The following is a 21,261-nucleotide window of genomic DNA, read 5'->3' as shown; positions in this document are numbered from 1 at the left end:
CCCCTAAGTATTTCTCTAACTAAGCAGACCTCAAAGGTTTCCTCCTCCAACAAACACCTGAGCAGAAATAACTCACCCACTGTGTTGGCAACTGGCACAGATCTCTCATCCCTAGTGCCAAGCCTATTATATTGTTAAAATACCAAGAGGGGAATTTTACTTCTGTGACTTCCAAAAAGGTTTGTCCATCCATATTTTGCATAAAAAGTAGGATTATGCCTGTTTTTTCAAGGGGGAACAAGAGGTGAATTGGGGTAAAGCATATTTGTAAGACTGGCCATACAGCAAAGTAATATTTTCAAGCTCATAAAACATTATAATGCATCTATCTCTAATCAAATAACTTTTTTTCTGCCTGACTTCCTCCAAAAATAATGTATATATGATCACGGTGTGCATGGGCATGCATCTCTAATAACTTTGGAATGAGTTGGTTGCTTTCAGCTCAATTTGATAGGGAGACAGGAGTTTCAGTGCTGTCACATTGCTACAAGTTTCATGAAAATAGGCAACTGGATAGAGAAGAGAGATCTAGAGGCCAGAAAGCTGCAGCATGAGTTCACTCAGTGTCAGGCACCAGAAAATGACATTGTAAAGGCACTGACACATGGAATAGCCTCAACGGAAGGTTACAATCAGCCAAGAGATAGAAAGCTGTACTACAGGAATATTTATTTTGAAGGACATTGTAACAAAAGTCACCAGTCAAAAAATTAATGGCCTTCAAGAAGCAGCACTGAAAAGAGCAGACAAGACAGCTAAATACTTCAAAGGAAGCCTACAAGCAAAGGTACTGGTAATTTTAACTAAACCCTGGGCTGGACACTCCTCTTGCACCCGTGTAATCATTAATTTCAGAAGAGTGACTTCTGATATACCCCACAGTAAACCACAGATCATACAAATCCACTCTTTATTGCCTGAGTAGTGCCCTTTAGAATCAATAGGATTACTCATAGTGGTAAAGTTAAGCACCTGTGAAAGTGTTTGCAAGAATGAGGCCTAAGGCCTCGTCTAGGCACAGCTTTTGTACTTGAAGAACTGGTTCACCTAAAGGTTTGTTTTGTTTTTGGTTTTATTTTTAAAGAAAACAACAGCATAATTAAAGCCATACAACCACTTTAAAGTGGACAAGTTTTTATTACTATAACGGGAACTTCCAACAGCACAGCCATTCCCAGGTCAGCTACGCTGCTCCAGCTACACTCACACTGTAGGGAGTTGTGTCAATGCCATTAAGAGCAGCCCTAACTTTTGCACCTGGAGCAGCTCAACAAGGAGATGCCAGCCCACTATGTCTACTCAAAGCTCTCCGCGTAATTAATCCACAGAAAACACCTGATGGAACAAGCAACATGGGCAAACCCACATTTGAAGAACATTTGGTCTGGACAGTGTCAAAAAGTAGGAACTTTTTTCCCCCCATAATTTTCTTCCTATCCCGTGCCTGTGTACCCATGGGGGGATGGGGACGGTCCAAAAACACGAAACCAAAACAAACCACAACAAAAAACCCACAACCCCAAAAACCCCACTAATGCACACCTAAAAAACTTCGAGCTTAGAATTTCATGTGTGCAGAATTAAGGAAGGTGAAAGAGGTCAAGATTGCCTCGCAAGAAGGCAACAAAAAGGAGTGTCCATTCTAAGGAAAACACCCCAAACTTCAAGGGATGCTAGGAGGAAGAGGGGGTGGAACAGTGAACTAACATGTTTAGATTGCTAAGAGGTTAAAAAAATTGTCACACTTTCAAAGAAAAAAAGACAAAAGACATTAAGAGTAAACAGGAAATTTGGGAAATCTATTTCACTCAAAGTAGCAAACATCTGGAATAAATTGTCAAGAACTTAAGACCATCAAAGCAAAGTATTAATGAGGTTAAGAGGCAGCTAGACTGGAGGAGACTGAAGAATACAGTGACAAAGGAGAGAGGTGGAGCCAAGATAAACCTAGAGGCATGCTTATTAGCCTAAAGGGCTTTGTTTCTCTCTCTGCCCAATACTTCCTTATCTTCTCATTGCTCCAGGGTTAAAAAGGGTTTTTTGTGCTGCTTTTTAGTTTATGGAAAGGAAATAATACTTTTTTCCCTAGTAATTTTATGCTGGGATCTGTGACACAGTACTTCATTGTGGAGCCTCCAAATTTCTAAGTTTAACTCAGAAAAGTACAAGAAAACTCAATACACACTACTCCTTCAACCAAGGAGAGCTTTGTGAAGCCTGGAGACCTTGTTCCTCTCTTTCATACTTCAAATTAATAATAATTCTTACTTTTGTTATAGAATGTTTCTTAAAGAAGAAAAACCTCACCCCTTTAATAAAAAGGATTTAGTAAACATCTCCATGGATTCAAAAGCTGGTTTTTAAAAGACTCATTTGTTTTAAAGTAATTCAAACCATGCTAAACAACACCTTTAAAGATGACAAAACCCAGTAGGCATAAATGAATAAGGAGTCTAAGAAGGAAATACTTAGCGTGACTTACCCCTTAATATTCAGATCCCTCTCTAGAAGGGATAATCAGAAAGCTATGTTGGCCCCTATTCAAAAGAAGAGAATGGTCTTCCATCTCTGCCTGGACTGTTATTAACTATATTGGTTACATTCATGGTCATTAACATCCTTTAAAAGATGATCTTGGGATTTCATTTTCCACCTCCCATTATTGAGCAATGGAATATTCATAAAACAGTAGATGGAAACAACTCAAAAGAAAAAGAAACCCTCCAAGTTCCCATCTCTGCCAGTTAAATTAAACTGAACTGAGGATTCAACATGAAATTGATTCAGGAGCAGCAGTATATATGCACACACATTAAAAAGCACACTGGGGGGAATATAGAATAATAAAACATGCACTTGCCTGTCCTCTGCTCTAATAACCATATGGAAACTTCAGCCAAACCTGACAGAGTGGGAGAGGTTTCAAAGATATGAAGTTCCTGTGGGTTTCAGAGGATAGGCAGCTGGGTAAAGGATGAAGATGAGCTTAAGAGCCCCACCGAAGTGCTTATTAGACATAAGAGAATCCACACCAGCCTTCATTACTTGCCTAACAGCACAGGGCCTGCTCATGCCCTTTGTTATCAGCCAAGCACCCACATCTGAGGAGTTAAAGTTTTATTGGGAACATCTGCTTTTGTCTTTGCAACAGTGCTGACTGGCACTTACTCACAGAGCACCCCATGCTGCCCCACAGCACCAGGGTTTCATTTTTAACCCAAAGCAAAAGACATATGCCTTGATACTTGCAAGGAGCAATGAGTTAGTCCAGAGGAGTTTTGAATGACTGGATGCATTCAAGTTACCCAAATCTGTTAGTGAATTTAGCCACCAGCTAACATAGTGGTCATGAGTGAGGGGTGTCTCCTTCAGGAGCCAGTTGAGGCCTAGCTCCTCACTTCAGCAGTCTGAATTGTCCTCTGGGCCATCCCTCACTAGAATGGCTATAAAGAAAACAGTAAAACCCCTGTTCCTTTCTTCAGCACTTCAATTAGATGCTACAAATACACACAGCAGTTAAACTGGCCAAGGCTTCTTATTTTTATCCCAGTTCTAACACAGACAATCAGTGGGAGAGGGGCTCCAAGGCACTCCACTCCATTTTTCTCCACTGTTTTTACCTTACCATTAAAAAGTAATTAGAGGGAGCTGGGGGGGGGGGGGGGGCAGGGGGGAAGAATTAAAAGTTTGCTCTGCCAGCCAGGCATATGGACAGGCAACCTGGCCAGACCCTGCCAGCAAGAGCACGCTGCCCAGCACCTCGGTCCCCAGGGCTTAACCGATACCAGCCTGATACACACAGGCGCAAAACACAGGAGATCTTTAATGCTAAAAGCAGGCAGTTGTTTTTACAGTGACTGAGGGGTGCTTTAATGAGCACACTGTGTTGTAGTGGCTGGAAAAAGGTGATAAGCTTTATATGTTATACGAAAAGCCAGGGGGTTACTTTATATAATCAGACACAGCTGACTAAACAGGGCACTGAAAGTCATTCACAGCCAAGGTAAGACAAAACAACAAAACCCCCACAACCTTCCTGTCCCACCTCCCCCAAAGAACCAGTTCCCCAGGCACAAACCTAGGGTTGATCTGAAGCTTCAAACACCCTAATTAATATGCTGCTTGGAAAAAACCACTGGCTCACCTTGGCATGCCGAGGCCTCCCCTCCACATTGGTGGTGCAGGAGCAGGAGAGCCAGGACTGTGCACGGATGCAGAGCAGCCCCTGCGACTGGGCCCAGCAGCCTCTCATCCTGTCCTTCATCTCGCAGTGGTTCCTGGGGGGCAGAGTGGAGCCTGTTAGCATTAATCCTGCACACCTGTGGGGCTGGTGGAGCACTCAGAGCTACCCTCCCAGCCCCACACAGCTGTGGGAAGGTTCCAGGTGTCATGCCATGCTTTAACCCAGGAACAAAACTAAAATTCTCCATCTTTTCCCAGGAAAAACAGGGCAGCGCGCAGTATTTTGGCATTGCCTGCACACTGCCATTTGTACAACTTGGGTGAACTGTAACACCAATTTAGAAAGAAATCACTGATATTTCCTTAAAGATTTTCACAATTTCAGGTGAAATATGGATACTTGTACTGCTTCAGCATTTGATTCACACTAGTATTATTTTTCTAAGCATTAAGTTCTGTTACAGCCTTTACACCCTCAGCCCAGTTGGGAGGGCAGAGATCCTTGCTGAAACTAGCTAATTCCCATTCTCCAAATAATTTTCTGGCTCCTATTTAAACTGTGTCCTTTTTATATATGATAGATTAAAGGCAGTAGCTTACCAGTAAATTAATGGAGACGTATCTCTTTCTGGCCTGTTAGAGGAAGCCTGCCCCACTCTCTCTTGTAATCAACTTTCTACTCATCACAGCTGTGGTGGTATCTGCAGCTTCCAAAACTTAAAGGGACAAGGTAGGAGAACTAACATTACCTGCCATCCTCCCCAGTTTTCTGTAGAAAAACTTATTTTTGAACAATGTGAGCCTGTGACACACTGAGTGACCCCAGTTTTCAGTACAGTGTGGGTAGGTACATGCAGGAGGCCAAAACCAATACAAAGCAGGAATCAAAAGGCTTTCAGCAACACTCTGCAAGTCAGCTAAAGAGGAACCAGCTTTGCCCCTTCCCAAGCGTGGAGTGGGATGTGGTTTATCTGTGCTGTGCAGGTATATACAAACTGGCTGCTACTTGAGCTTGGCGAGTAGCTTTCACAGCTACCCAAATAACGATATGTCTTCTCCAGAGGTCGCTTTTTTTATGCTCGCTGGTAATAAAAAAAGAGCAGCTGTAATACTTGTAGCAAATACCTGACCAAGACTGTCAGGATTCACTGGGAGTCAGTGTGCAGGACCAGCATCTGGAATGGCAATGCAGCCAATGCCTGCTGGTCAACAGGAGACATCACTGATCCTGACTCTCTCCCTGTGTGCGATGTGACCTCAGCCAAGACTGTTCTTACCTTAGTTTTTCTTTCAGTCCTCTGGCTGTTTGGATCTCCCTTCACTCACATACATAAGGTCTCTTAACCCATGAAAGGGCAGATACTATCTTCTAACCATTGTAACAAAAAATTCCTGCCTCACCCAGCATCTGAGCTCTGTATTCCTGCTGAAGCAGCAGACCAAACACTGATCTTGCTAGTATATTTTGGGGAAAAAAAAGGTGTTCCTCAGGTCAAAAGACACATTAAGTAATCATTTAATCATTTAAACTGAAAGAGACAGTCACAAATAGCAATGTTTCCCCAGATAAGGACTCAAGGAGGTATTGCCATGCTTGACCTTAAATACCTGAGTTAGCATTCCTAGACCTTTGCTCTACAATCAGCTGAGTCAGACAGATGCTTGCAGAGGCTGAATCAGAGGAGAGATGAACTTAAGTGCCCTGAAATACTCTTTCAAGGACCTCTTGCCTTTCAGTCGCTGGAGAGAAGTCCTGCAGAGATAAGCCTCCTTGAATATACACTAGATTGAAGTGGCCAAGTTAAGCCAATATACATGAGAATCCCCCAAGTTATATAACTCTTAACAAAAATTTCCAGGTGTGCACATTAGAAAACTGTTATTTCAAATACTGCGCCCACATGTGCTTCAAGGATCTAAAGTCTGGCTCCTTCAATGTGAAATCCCTCTTACACTTTCCAAAGACTTGAGTTTGGAAAATGGCATAATAGCATGTTGAAAGACAAGGGACCTCAGACGCTGCAGCGGTACAGCAGCTCTGTGCAGCATCAACATGCCCAGAAGTGTTCCTTAGCAAGTTGTGAACCCCAGCCACGTAATCAGAGCTGTGGGAGTTGGAGTCTTTTCTGGTGCAAACCATAGGCTTGCCTTTAGGAATCGAAGTGGATTTGCTCTTGCCTATAAACCAGGCTTGCTGAAGCTGGCTTTCCCCCATTTGTAACAGGGACTCCATTTTCACTGGTTGTAAGCATTCATAGAATGACTTAGAGAGATATGGCTCTCTGTGGTTCATGGGTAACATCTTGCTGATGACCACCTGAATTTAAACAGAATGATGGGGAAATAAAGCAAGGCCCACAGGTGAGAAACTTTTTCTGTATAGCTGCCTACAGGCAGGTTAAAGACCAGTGACCTAGAGTACAGTTAAAAACATGTCCAGCATTAATTATCACTGCTAAAATCAGAAGGCATTTCAAGGATGATAAGGGAGAAAGCAAAGGAGGAGGAGAAGACTGTCCTAGGGTCAGATACTGTTCAATATTAACAATTTGGAGAGCAAAACAGAGAACACACAAAATTTGTGGATGATGGACTGTAAGTTAAGGCAACTTATGTGGAGTTTGAAGGACAGGGATAGAATTCAGAACACCCTTAAATAGAAGGGAAGATAGAAAATCAACAAGAAAGAATTAAAGATCAGTGCAGATCGTTACATGTTGGAAGAAAGGCATCAGTAAAATTCAAAGAGTAATTGGTTAGGCTGCAGTTCCTCAGGAAAGGCTCTGAGGTTCAGTGCAGCACAGATTGATCATATGTCAACCCAGTAAAAGCAAAGTGTCGTTGGGGCTGTATTAACAACTCTGCTGTATGTAACATCACAGCATCACAGATTTATTGAAGTTAGAAGGCACCTATGGGGATAGTCTAGACCAAACCTCCTGCTCAGAGCAGCATCAGCTAGAGCAAGCTTTCCAGGACCATATGCAGTTGGGTTTGAAATACCTCCAGCGATGAAGACTCCATGGCCTATCCGGGCAACCTGCTCCAATATTTGACCACTATCACAGTGAAAAAGTTTAAATGTAATTTTCTTAATTGCCATTTGTACCCATTGCCTCTCATCCTGTCAGTGGACACCACTGGGAAGAGCATGGATTTGTTGTGCTCAGTCCCATCATCCAGGTCATTAATGAAAACATTAAACAGTATTGGCATTGTGTTTTCACATAAAAACCTCATACTTCAGACAATCTGCACCTTTTCAACATTAGTGAAAATTCAAGGTATGTCCTCAGATAACCCATGCTGGCACATTACCAAGGTAACAGAGGCAGAGCGGAATCAGATCTAAGGAATTTTCTGGGAATGATAGAACAGGCTACAGGGGCATCAGAAGGAAGCAGTTACGAAGAAAGAGAGGTCTGGAATAAACTTTTACCCATATTGCCTAGAAACATACACAACCTTCACTGCTGCTGAAACACAGTGGGGGTTTTTGCTTTGTTTTTTTACGGATAACCAACCCCTGAAATAATTATTCTGTTCTGGCTGGTGCTGGAATTCTGTGTCCAAGTTGGCATACCATGTTTTAAGGAAAATATGCACAAATTTAAGGTAATCCTAAAGCGAGCAAGAAGAATTAGAAGTGTAGAAAAGATCGCTGAGAGGAAAAGTTGGAAAAAGAACATTTTAAAAAAAGTTAACAGCCTTCCAGTGTGCTAACATTCATTACAAAGAGGATGCAAAGGATGAAACTGGCTTAAATTGCAGACAGTAATATTTAGGTTAGATGGTAGGGGGAAAAATGCATAAATGTAAGGCTAGCTTTGGACTTGAGGCCACCTAGGGAGTTTAGACAGGTCAGACAAACATATCTAACAACAATCCTGCCTCCAAGCAGAACAACAAGCTGGGGGAAACTCATGAGAACCTTTCTCTGCCTTTTATGACAGTATATTTCAAAGGGTGCTCTACCCATTCACAAGGTTTCAGAAGGGTTTACAGGATTAAACATTTAAGAGTTAATAAAACACATTATCAATTCTACACTGTTTCTTTGTTTTTTTCCCATCCAAATAGTAATTGTTTGTGAAAGGGCTGCCACTAAAGAGCAACTGCCAGGGTTCAGGCAAGTTCAATTCCCATCTGATCATTTTAATGATGCTTGGTGAGAATCTGTTTTTGTGGAATTAACCTCGGCTCTTTGTTCCCTTTGGTTATTTGAATCTGCATCCAAACCCCATAACCACAACTCTATGTCCCCAAATGACAATGGGGATTGAAATTAAATTGGGATTGATAAAGAGTCTGTGATATTTTAATGATATTTATCTGAACATCTGTCCTTCTCTCTTATAGAAGGGGAGAGTTACAGCTCCAAATTTTCTTGCATGATGGTCCAAGAGCCCAAGGTGCAGAAGTCTAAATGAGCAACAAGCTTGGTGGTATAGCCCAACTCAAAGCTTTCTTCGAGCATTCTGGAATAGCCACATCTGCTGCACTGCCCTTGACATGCAGAAATTCTGGGGCAACAGATGGGGGAAAAAAAAGGGAGAAATGGATTTTGAACAAAGAGAAAAGTGCACCAATGAAGAAGGAAGCAGCAGAACCACAAAAAACCTGAAGGCAAATAGGTAAGGCCCCATGGAACCTGAGGTTTTATATAGCCCATGAACCACTTCAGAGAGTCATGAGAGCTCTGGGTGGTTGAGAGTGCTCTGGTGGTGCATGAATGTTTGGTAGCTGCTGGAAGACCTCACAGCCTGCATCCTCCTTTGGTCACCATCAGGAACCAGAAGGAATTTGGACTGAATTTCAAGCAGAGCTGCTGGTCTAGCTTCCTCCAAAAAGCTACCCAGGGTGCTCTAGGTAAATAAGGGCAATCAAGTGTTTTGCTTCAGAACTGCACTGCTCCAAAACAAATTGCTTGTATAGACAAAGCCTAGCTCAACCTAGTCTGCACTAAGGTGGTCCTATTTTCCATCCTCCCCACAGTTCCATGCTCCTGCCCCATCTGCAGCTGTTGGGGAGCAGAAAAGGCCAGCTGTTCCCTAAGGAACAGGGAGCTTGCAGTAGGTCATGGTAACATGGCCAGCAGGAAAGTGGCCTCACTGATACCCAAGCAAGGCAAGCCCAAAGATGGTAGTCAGGTTCAAGAGTTCAGATCATCAGGCAAGTCTATGATAATGAGGCAGGTCCAAGATCAAAGTGAAAAAGTCAAGCTGCAGGTCAGGGTTACACTAAGCAACGGTTACTGGAATCATATGCAGTTCAACAATTGCTAGGCAGGTCCACAGTAATATGGGGAGCCAAGGAGTAGTATAGGTCCAAGATTGTAGCTCAAAAAAGGTTCGAAGGCTGAGCTTAAATGGGCCCATGGGCACCTCCCATGGGTGGGGGTTCCAGGTGAGATTTGTTAAGGCCACTGTGGCTTATTAGTGCACTCAGGGATCTGACAGGGACAGACAGGCAAGAAAATTTAGGGAGGTGATGTGATTGAAGAGCAATGAGGTGTTGTCTCAGTTAGAACCTGGTATGTGTGTGTATGTATGTATGTATGTATGTATGTATGTATGTATGTATGTGGTCTGGTGCTGATGGGAAGGAAGGAGGGAATGAATGTGGAACTGCTCAGACCAGACTTCCATCAGTTCAAGGTGCTACAGAGCTGCACTTGAAGAAGTCATGTAGCTAGATGGTAACAGACGAAAAAGTGCATGCTTTGATGGAAAAATGTGACCTCATATTTGAAGAACACTATCCTCAATGGTTTTGTCTACCAGCTTGCATGAGGAAAAATAAACCTCTCTAGACTGAAGGCTAAAGGTAGCCCTGAATGTTATTTTATCTAGTCTTCAGTCTCATTCTGAAATCTTTAAACAGCGTAAAAACTGTAAGCGCCATCTGACATCTGATGCCTGAGTGACTTCAGCTTATATTATTGGAACAGTTGGTACTCATTTGATTTGGTATGTGATTTTGTGGAGCTCTTGCAAGAGGATTTTGCAGATCTACCACTCAAGAAATTTCTAAATGAAGTGTGTAAATTAAACATCCATTTTGCAGCCCTCTCCTGTAAGCAGCTCCTTGCTTTGCCAAAAAGTGCTGTCACTTGTTTGGGTCTACATAAGAGCCTAATGCAGAAGCTCATAGACCATCTTTTCTATTGTGCTGCTGAAAACCCTCTACCTCTGTGACCTCCCATTGCCTATCTATAAGTCCACCCTTTAAGCAGTGGTCATACAGCTATGAAGAAAAACACATTCTGGAGAGAAAAGAGCCATTGTGTGAAGCAGAGGTAAAAGCTATGCTTGTATGGGAAATCTCAGCTTCTGGTGAATAAGCCATGAGGTGGAAAAAAAGCTCATGCAGACTGTTGCATTGCATGAAGTTTTACTAGTTCCCAGAGCCCAGTCAAGCTGCACACCTTGTTAGGAGGGATGGGTCTGAGTGACTATGTAATTGTTTCAAGCGTTACAGGAACATATGGCAAGAAGTACTAAAGCTGTCTCCACATCTTCAGCAAGGCTCATGTAAGAAAGGGCCAAATTTTGCTTCTAGCTGTGTCCACCAATAGTTTTAAGAGAGATAATTACTGGTAGATACAATTGGGAATTGCCTACTTACCACAGTAGAACATTGCTGTTACAGGAATTTGCATAATGGTTCTAGACATAGGGGCAAGGTTTATTATATCAGCGTTGTGTCTGCTAAAAGCCGCCTCATTCCTGTCGTCCTGAGTGCAAGGTTTTGCAGGAACAACAAAAAATGCAGGTGGGGGTGAATGCCCCATCCCTGAGCCTTGCAGATGCTGAAGCTTTTTCATGTAAAACACATAAACCAATACACATGCTTAAAGATAAGCATATGATTCGATGTTCACCTGAATCAGAGCCTCCACGAGTTATCTGAGCAACCTCTACTGCAAAATGGCTCTTTGTAGCTCATGAGAAGTCTGAAGATTTTAGTATGTGTCAAGGGCTCACAAAGAGTCTCAGAAAAAATTCACATTATGCTACAGTATGCTTCATTGCTACCAAAAAGACCACTGTGAAATAATTGTAATAAAAGGATTGTGGTATTCTCTTACTCATTCTTCACCGTTATAGCTAGGCTGCAAATCCTCCAAAGGAGGAACGTTGCCTGTAGCACATGAACTACAATCAAGCTCCTATAGATGCAGCCTTCTCCCACTAGGTCTCAAGGTGGTGATATTCCCATGTAGCAAATCAGGAAGCAAGAGCACAAAGAGGAAAGGTGTTTTACCTAAAGCTACCCGAGATATGAGACCCCATTCTCCTAGGCAGTAGCAGTCCCTTCTTTATGCAGCAGGGCACAGTCGCTCGCAGATGCATTTGGAGTCTGTATACACCAATGGATAACTTAGCAGGATTTCTCAAAGATCGAAACAGCTCATTTCAACATTTCTGTCTATTCCTACGAATTGTTGGAGCTAACTTATTTTCTGTAGTCTTTCACTCTAGCTCATCTCTGAACTTCTCTTACTGACAGAAGGTGAAGGCGTTACCAACTACTATTTCCTAGGCAGAGCCCAAATGTCTGTTGGAGATTAGTTCAACCAAATAAATGAAATTTTTATTTTGCTGTGCTGTTTGGATGTGAAAAAGAGCATCGAGCAGTGAATTTTGGAGGTGAAAAAAAGCAGAAGTGATAACCTGGAGGCATCTAGAATTTTTGAGAGCTCAGGATCTGACACACTCTGAACAAAACCAAAGCTTCATCATCTCTTTAATGTGTGAAATCCACAACTGTTCTGAAATCACGAGTCTAAATTACAATATTTAGAATGTTTATATCTACCTTTTAGCACTTGAAACTTTAAGGACAAATTTGTAAGCTTATTGTGAGGGCTAATCTTTTGAAAGAGAAGCTATATTCACATGACTGAACATCAATAGCTTTAAGAAATACCATATACTGTGAAACTTAAAAATAAGTTTCCAGTGTAGCAATGTCATTGTTGGATACCAGTTAGGAATAATTTCTTTAACAGAATGGTGGTCAAACACTGGAACAGGCTTCCGAGAGAGGTGGTCGATGCCCCGGGCCTGTCATGTTTAAGAGGCATTTGGACAACGACCTTAACAACATGCTTGAACTTTTGGTCGGCCTGAATTTGTCAGGCAGTTGGACCAGATGATTGTTGTAGGTCCCTTCCAACTGAAATAGTGTATTCTATTCTATTCTATTCTATTCCATTCTAATTTCTGCCCCTCTTGATGAGGGCAGAATTTGATACCTTACCCTCAAGTTCTCTTTCTACAAAAACTAAGATGGAAATGGAGAATAAGTGGCTTGTTACTTCCTTTCAATGTCTGTGGGACTGTGGTGCCAACAAATACTGATGCAAAAGGAAACCATTTTCATTAGTTGTTAAAACAGCAGAAGCTTGTTTTCCTTTGGCTGCAACATCCTTCTGACTCCCACGCAGGAAGTATTCATGCAATATTCCACATAGGCAGAATACATCCAGTTCCTAGAAGTCCAAAACCAAGAAACTGTAGCCCATTTTAGAAACTATACTGATCTTGGATTATAAAAGTGAGAGGTAGTCTGCTTTCATGTGTAACCCTGACCTACAGTTCCTGAGTTCTTTTCTTGCCTTTGTCCGTAGACCTTCAAACAATCTTTGGCAAAAGACATCCTTCTAGTGTGTGCCTCACCTGTAAAACAAGGCTGATGACCAATGCGTGAGAGACTAGGTGTTATTATTATTTCATGGACAACTTCCTACACATAATAAAGGTACCTCTGAAGGGGGAGATTCATTATTACTGGTTTCTAAGTGCGCCTAGGTAAATTTCACTATGAGAAAAAACCACTATTCCGCTGCTTCTGTTCTTTTGCTGCAAAGCAGAGGAGTCAAGTGGCTTATGAAACTGGCCACATCACTGAGATGGAGAGGGCATATTGCGTATTCACAAGAGCTTAGGATTGTTTTATTTACACTTTCATTGCTAAGGACTGTGAAATGAAACAGAATTCTGTTTACCAAATACTCTTGCTGGTGCAATAAGTTAGAGGATTTCTCAATTAATACATGGAGCTTATGTATAAAAGACAAGAGGTTAAGCAACACTGCAGCGCCCAACGGACCATCTGGTGAACATTAGGATTGTCAATAAATCACGAAAGCACCAGTTCATCAAAAAAATTCCATTTCAAACCACTGACATAAAAAAAAGGATGGGAAAAAACTCACAAAAATGGTATTTTCTTTTTTTTTTGTAAAAGCAGGAGCATTAAATAACTTTAATCTAATTTCAATTGTTTTATTGGTTCTCTTCTGATGACCACATGGCTTCACATACTGAATGTTTAGCCTTTTGTCTTGCACACAAAAGCATTATGAAATAACTTGGTGCATCACCACAGGAAAAGCTCATCTCTTTCCTCTTAGTCTTTCTCCTCACCGTGGGTGATAACGTAACAGAGGTTCTTATAGTCAAGATTACCAGAGACATCTGGAGGGAAAGCAGCAAACATCTGCTTGATCTGCCAAGCAAACAGGAGATAAGCGTTACAAACATAGGACTGTATGACAGCAACATGTACTGCTTTTCATTTTGAACCCAGTTAAGCTCCCTTCTGCCTTGACCCATTAAACACTATGGAAAATTTTTCCTTAGCTTCAGTAAAATTGAAATAGGAATTAGGGCACCACTAGTTAATAGAATCATGCTATAATCCCAACACGTTCCTGTTAAAAAGAGCTCTCCCTGAAATCCAGGTAAGCCTAGGCCTACACCAATCTGCAGCCCAGTCTGTTCTTGCCATGAACCAACTCCACTCAATCTCTTCTTCTGAAAATAAAGTCCCTCTAAATTCCTCCCAGGCAGCAGAATCCGTGTTCAGTCTCACACAAACCACAAATTCAGTACCTCATTTCAGAACCCATTTCAGATTTCCAACAAAATAACTCTCACAGAAATGGAAACCAGATCACAGTCCCCACACAAACCCACTTGAACTCTAGTAAATTCATTGCCCAGCTCACCATAGGAAAGAACAGCAAGAGATAGGCCACGCTTACACTTGGATGGAAGTCCAAAGAATCTCTTTGACTTTGATTTAGCCATGGAACTAGTCAGAAGAGACACTTTGGTTTGTTCCTAATTGCTAGAGCTGGGTTCAACCTTCTCTCAGTCTGGATTTGAGCTGAATTCATGCATTTAAAGAGGGGCAAATACTTATTGCTGGATAGTAGCTGGAGATAGATTCATATTTTGAATAAGCCAGAAGGTCCTTACCTCTTCTTGACTGAACCGGTCTGCCTGTGTCATAAGCATTTCTTTGATGCTGTTCAAATAAAACGAAATAACCTGATTAAAGGGTGATAATGGCACATGACAATTCAGATGGCAAGATCCCTCCTGAAGTTGCATGAAAGAAAATCTGTGTGACCGCATAAATTAGAGCTGTTAATCCTTACATGATATTGTAAGAGATTTTCTGTGGGCACCCATCAATGTCAATGCCTCGCTCTGCCAACTTGTTTTGCTTTTGTGACATTTTATAGAGGTTTAAAATTGTTTAAGGTTATTATTCTAATTGAAATACAGCAATTTTGTATGCTTATCTTAACCTAAAATGGTAGGTTTTCTCACTTGCTGTTTAAAGTTTGGATCACTTAACAAAACCAAAAGAGATAATATTTTCTGTAAAATCTGAGGATGAAAGGAACAGAGCATGAAATGAGAAAGAGGACTTGAAAGAGAACTCCAACAGCTATTCCGAATCATCATCTGAGAATCCCTTTATTTGCATGCAGTCATTCCCAGAGGAGACTGTGAAATTGCATGAGACCTGTTGTATTTCACGGTACAATGTCTTGATCTGGAGTTACAGCACTGTAACAAGGAGCTTATCCCACACACAATCTGCATCCTATGCAATTACATCAAAGGGAATATTTTTGGGTCAGACCCTCAGCTGATTTACCCTCTGATTTCAAACCCATGGTGGGAAGTCAGTGAAGCATGTAATTTTTTCTTCCCTAAGTTTATAGGTAAACGGAAAACTCAGGAAGAATAATTACTGTTTCTAGTCCAACCCCTTTAGATAAAACGCCTTTATATTTCACCTAGTTACTCGTGTGCTGAGGGCACAACATGCTAGAACATCCACCAGTAGGAACTCAATCATATCACGTAAACATCCCTTTCGCTTGCACTAATAATTTCCCCTTCCTGTGGAATTCCTATATTAATCTGAAAGAGTTTGTATTCACACTGAAGAGGCAGAGTTGTCTCGTTTTGTTACTACCAAGGGCATTTATACACTATCAGTATTTTTTCTAGATTGCTACAACAGACTATAAACCTGTGATAACAGATGAGCAGTCTGTTGTACAAAAACAAAAGCTGAAACAAGTATAGAAATCTGTTCTCAATTGTAGATTTGAAAAAAGGCTACTTTTTAAAAGAATTTGTTGTGGGGGAGAGAGAGCAATAGCTTCTCTGGAAACAGCCCTATCTGCTTTTTAAAGTGAATCTTTATTTCTGCTTTTTAAAGTGAATATTTAAAACTAACTATTTATAATAGAAACCATGCTTGCACAGAGGCACTTCCATATTAGCAGTATTAACCTACTGTGGATGCAGATGTTCAGGCAATATAGTAAAGCTTCTCTCTCTGCTGCCACACACCATGCATCTGGAGTGAAAAAAGTCACACACATAAAAGTGTAGTTTTGATGGCCAAGCTACAACCACACTTCCTCCTATCTCTGACGCACATATTTTTTCCAGTAAAAGGCTACAACAAAGACGTAGCCCAATTTGCATAAGAGGCATATACACTTCTGAAACTCACTCTTGTTGATATGAAGTGCTCATTTGGAAAGACAGAAAGGGAAAACTGAAAAAAGAAGTTTCTGGGTAATGAATAAGGATCTTACCCACAAGGAAAAGAGTGAAAATATCCATGCAAGTTTTGGGAAATACTCTGAAGTAACTTAAGTTGTTGTGTATATATTTCCTGCATTACTTTACCATTCTTTTTACTTTCTTCATCTTTCTCTCATATCGCTGTTTCTGTTTTGTTATCGTGGCCATTTGTTATGTGACTGCATTTTTTGAAGTGCGATTCTCAAATGATCAGTGGGTGCAAGAGTAGAGCGAGCATTCTCATCAGCATAAATTGATTATTGGATGTATGTGTGCTGGGGCAAACAGCATTAGCAACTGTAAATAGGAAGTGTGATACAGGAAGGAGCTTGGTGAATAGAAGGAAGCACAGCAATTTTGTCAGAAGTCACAAATTATCTTCATCACAAACAGGACTGAATCAAAAAGAGATCTGGGCATTATGTGTCTTCTATTCACATGCTTAAAGTATTTATGGGAAAAGAAAAGAAAAGACAAATATCTAATTATCTTCTGATGCACAGCCCAGTAGGCGCTGGCACCCTCATAAGGAAGAAAGACTGAGTTAAGGATTTATGCACATTTTCCATTATTTATTTTATAGAGGAACGAACACTCACAATTTCCAAAGCTAGAGATTATGTACTTTTTTCTTTTTCCTCTGTGTTTCTTGTTTTCTTTTTTAAAGACTATTTTCTTCTCAAAAAAAAAAAAAGAAAAATCAAAGTCTTCTGGGCAAAAAGAATATCCATTTGCCTTGACACAGGAGTCTCAATGTTATCTCTTGTCCTGGCGGACATCAGTTTGTTCTACAGTTACAAATACTTTGTTGCATTCTTGTATTTTCAAAATTTTTTTAAAATTATCTGTGAAATCTCTGGGGCATTTTGGTTTTCCACTGGGTTTGCCCTTTCTATAGCGTTGTCTTGGAGAAAAACAGGTGAGTTGAAATGAGCAGTGCTCCACAACTATGATGAGAAACATCACTAGCTCAGCCAAACTAATCTCCAAAGGCCCAGAATGCGTGTGAACTCCCTGGGTCCATTTTCGTCTGGTACAAATCTGAAAAGTTTTGTTGGCATCAGCATTAGACACAGTTGATGTTGGCCTGACTCACTTTGTCCAATGAATGGCATTTAGGACTGAATCATCTAACCTTTCCAAACACTATGCCAGTTTACACCAGCTGAGAATCTGACCTAAAGCGTTTTCTGTTTTTGACATCATGCTATAGGAAGGATTTTATGTGTGGTGTAACGATGCAGACAAACAAAGTCTGTCACTGAATTTGGAAGTAAGTTATAAACTCCTGGAGCTTCTGGAAAGGTTGAAAGACTCTATCCCAGCTACCGTCAGATGGACTAAGTGAGTCATTTCCAGACTAGAGGTGAAAACACGCAGAGGGAAGAAGCATAAAAATCCCCAAAAGGATGTTAAGTCCATGAACATAAAAAGAAGTTCTGATTAAAAGGTCAACACGCCTGGTTTTGGAGAGAAACATTCCAGGATTTTTTAATATGGAGAAATACTATTTAATAACATTAACTGTCATATTGAAATGGCTGCATGAGCCAACATTGAAATTATTTCAAAACCTTCAAATGTCTAAATTTTGGAAGCATATGAATAGACCTTAAACCTCAAAGACATTCACGGAATTGATTTAATGGTTTGTTCTGTAATGATCAACATTACCCTCGGGTCTAATAAGTAAACATTATGCTCTGTTGTGGTGATGAACTAAAACAATTGTCTAATGTTAGCAGTGCAGTGGGGGTGGGGACAAGGTTGACCTTTTCCATCAAGGGAAAATACAAGTATTTCTCTCTCATCTTCATTTTGGGCTGTGATACTGCATTCCTAATTTACCCCAAACTCCAACTGGCTTTCAGCGTCCAAGGAACGTAGAACTGGACACAGGGTGGCAAGCTGCAGATATTGTTTGCAGTATATTGTCACAGGTAGTGGTGGGAAATATAACATTTCGCGGGTTTTGTATTATCAGAAGGTTGTATTTCATGGCTGTGATTTCAATACCGTGTGATCTGGCCTATCTGGCAACAGGCTGCATTTTAGTCTGATTGATCGAGTCACTTCTGATGTGTTTCTCTGACTGTTCTTCCCAGGCTGTTTGGATAAGGTTAACCCCAAAACAATCAGGATGACTGTTAACCCTCTGTTCCTTCTGATTGTTTGCTACATCCACTTGCTGGGTTTTAACTAATTTGGAAGTTCTTTAGTGAAAATGCTGTCTCCTTGCTTTTATTTTGCATATTGGGTATCATAATAGGACTCCCATACCCACTGGGGTGCTGTCATAGAAAAGCATATTGGTAATAGAAAGAAATATTGTATGTTAATTTTGTATTTTCAACTAACTTTAATGAGACATCGATAATTGCAGATCATGTCATGGAAAGCTCTACCTTAGAGGTTCTGGTAAGAGGCTTAGTTTTCATTTACCTTACCACAACATTAGCAGAATTAATTGATGTAAATACAGTTTTGTAACTCATGGTTCCCTAATAAATTTCCTATACATATTAGGCTTTATAAAATCAACCTGAAATGCCTGCTGCAGTAAATGTATAGACCCCAAATTCACCAAGGAATTTAAGCATATGCATAAATCCAGGCACATACAGCATTTCACTGAAGCCATAGGTCAGCCCTCCTCATCCACTGCCCTGATTTGATATCACTTATCTCATTTACCTGCAGGCCTGCTTACACCATTCTGGCAGTGCAATGAGGATTTGCATTTGTGCAATTAGCACTTAAAGCCTTTTACCTTGCTTTGTTGGTGTAACAGGTTATGAATACAAATTAAGTCCTGCCCCCTTATTTAAAAAATAGCCATATTGACTATAATTGCCATAATATTAATAGTATTATTTGGTTTGGCTCCCACCATATCTAGTGGAATTTTACAGCAAATTATTGTCTAGAAGCAGAAGGCTCAAATGGTAAACACATAACAAGGAAAATGTCCTCGTTAAAACCATGTCCCAGAGTTAATTAAATTGATCACTTTTTTTAAAAGGGGACTAGCTTTCCCATTTTCGTCAAGCACTCTGAGAGTTAGGCACCAGGCATTCATTTTAATTTTACATATGGAGTTAATCTACAAAGAGTCATGTGTTGATTTATATCCAGACATTCAAAAAAGGCTATCTAATGGCCTACATGTGATTATATTTCCGTTGCCTCTTGCAATGTCTGAAGACAATAACATCTCTTTTTGGTATACAAATACATTCATACAATAGTCCAGTTTTTTAACTCTGGTTTAAAAAGCTAAATGTTTCTCTGCCTGACAGTTCCTCTGTCTCTTAAAATACTGGGAAAAATATAGCTTTTAAGCAGTTCTTTAAACTTGTACTATTATTATTATTATTATTGTTATTATTATTATTATTTTAAAAGGATTGAAAAAAACTTACTAGTCTGCCTTTATGTGGCCTTTTCCTTCTGGGTCGAAAATCTTAAAAGCATTCAGAATGGTTTCTTCTGGGTCCGTGCCTAAAATTAATGAAATATAATTTAGAAGCCTGGATGTACTTCTATAGCTGCCGAATACTTGCTAAGTATTTGCATTCCCTTGAAAACAGTGCAAAATGGAGAATTCTGCAGTTGTAGGTTTGAAGACAAAGGTTCCGTAAGTCGGCAGCATTTGTCATGTCAGATAAACAATAGAGGTGAATAGTTCAATGCTCAGAAGCTTAAAAATAATAACTCATATCTATTCTATGTCTGCAGGAGAGAAAACTTCCAGGAACTGGTCTCCAATATCAGTACCCAGAGGATTAGTGGCTTTCAGAAATGAAAATATAACAAACTGTTTCCCTCACTGGCTTCCTTTAATCTTGTACTGTACATTCCTTGTGAAAACAGTTTTTGATTTTACTTGTTCTTCACTATATAGAGAAGAGGTTATTTCCCTCACTAAAGGAAATGGAGCTCATCATAAAATCAGAATGTCCATGGAATGCAATGGGAACAGGATGATCAACGTAAAATGGTGATCTGCACTTACATTCTGTAGTGCACTTCCACTTAAGTATCTCTTCATTAAGTGTTACTTATAGAAACACGATGGTTTAAAGCACTAGATTACGGCTCCAAGATTTTGCTTCTGCTGTTAGCTGTGCCACAGACTTTGGGTATGACTTTAATTTCCCTGCTTCTGTGTTCCCAGCAGTAAAATGATAGTAATAGTCTTCCTTTTCTTCCATCCTTTATCTGTCCCATCTATTGAGACTGGAAAAAATTTGGGTCGGATACTAGCTTTCACAGTGCCTTAATGTTGGCCAGGGTTTCTGACTATTCTGTAATACCACAGATTCCGAGTATACGCAGAGTCAGTTTCGACCCACACCAAAGGATACTCTATATACTCTGTTTCTGACTATTCCCCAGTATTTCAAAATATTACAGTAGTATATATAAAACAAATCATTATTTATAACTGTTGGAAACCAAATTTACAAGCAGGTAGACTGACCCATGGACAAATGAAGCTACTTGGGATGCTGAAATGTTGAAAGTGTGATTAAAAAAAAAGAAGTAACAGAAAAAATTGGAGTTTCAAAGTTTGTTTTAAAGTTTAAAGCAAAGAAAGAACTAGAATAGAACCCAGTCAAGGTTGCCTGCTCTAATGACTACATACACCCCTGCTGCCTTCTTAGTTTTCTTTCTTTGAAAGGTTTCACAGGGATTAGTAGTAGTATCTTAGTTGATACTACTAAGTACTAGTGAATAAACCTAAGGCTACATGGCCCCCTTCTTGTCACACGCTGGCCATATACATCTTCTTGCCAAGCTAAAGGCAATGTATTCAAACTGCAACAAATATATGATCAATACAAAGAGCATTGGTATTTAATGAGTGTTTTGATTGTCCCATGAACAGAAACATCTTCCAGCTCCGAGGAAGGTCTGCATTTTAAGTAGTCACCACCATGTGGGGGATTTTTTTTTTCCTTACTGTGTTTTACATTTTCTAGTCTATCATATCCTTGGACTTTGGCTTTGAAGAGAAGCAATACAGCCGGCATTCTTTATTGATTAGCTGGTAAATAAAGTGGTTTCTTTGATGTGCGGCATCTCTGTTTTCTGTACAAATTGTATTATTCTGACTCCCTGTAGAAACAGCTCCATGTGGTTGGCATTAACATAAACCGAGTTT

The 21,261-nt window shown here is 40.3% G+C and overlaps 1 protein-coding gene across 2 annotated transcripts in view; it reads right to left on the bottom strand.

The window, feature by feature from the left end:
• Positions 1–11,918: 11,918 nt before the first annotated feature.
• MYL10 (myosin light chain 10) overlaps positions 11,919–21,261 on the bottom strand; it is a 55,153-nt gene continuing 45,810 nt past the window's right edge. For both annotated transcript variants that reach the window (XM_075113283.1, XM_075113282.1), the window contains exons 5-7: positions 19,517–19,595; positions 14,457–14,505; positions 11,919–13,701 (exon numbers count right to left, since the gene is read on the bottom strand). In XM_075113283.1, the coding sequence (XP_074969384.1) occupies positions 13,603–13,701; positions 14,457–14,505; positions 19,517–19,595 (227 nt within the window). In that variant the 3' untranslated portion in view covers positions 11,919–13,602. The remainder of the gene's footprint in view (positions 13,702–14,456; positions 14,506–19,516; positions 19,596–21,261) is intronic.

The sequence above is a fragment of the Phalacrocorax aristotelis genome, chromosome 18 (assembly GCF_949628215.1).
Source record: "Phalacrocorax aristotelis chromosome 18, bGulAri2.1, whole genome shotgun sequence".
Classification (NCBI taxonomy): Eukaryota; Metazoa; Chordata; class Aves; order Suliformes; family Phalacrocoracidae; genus Phalacrocorax; species Phalacrocorax aristotelis.
Note: the sequence above shows the minus strand (reverse complement) of the source record. Positions and strands in the feature narration are given on the sequence as shown.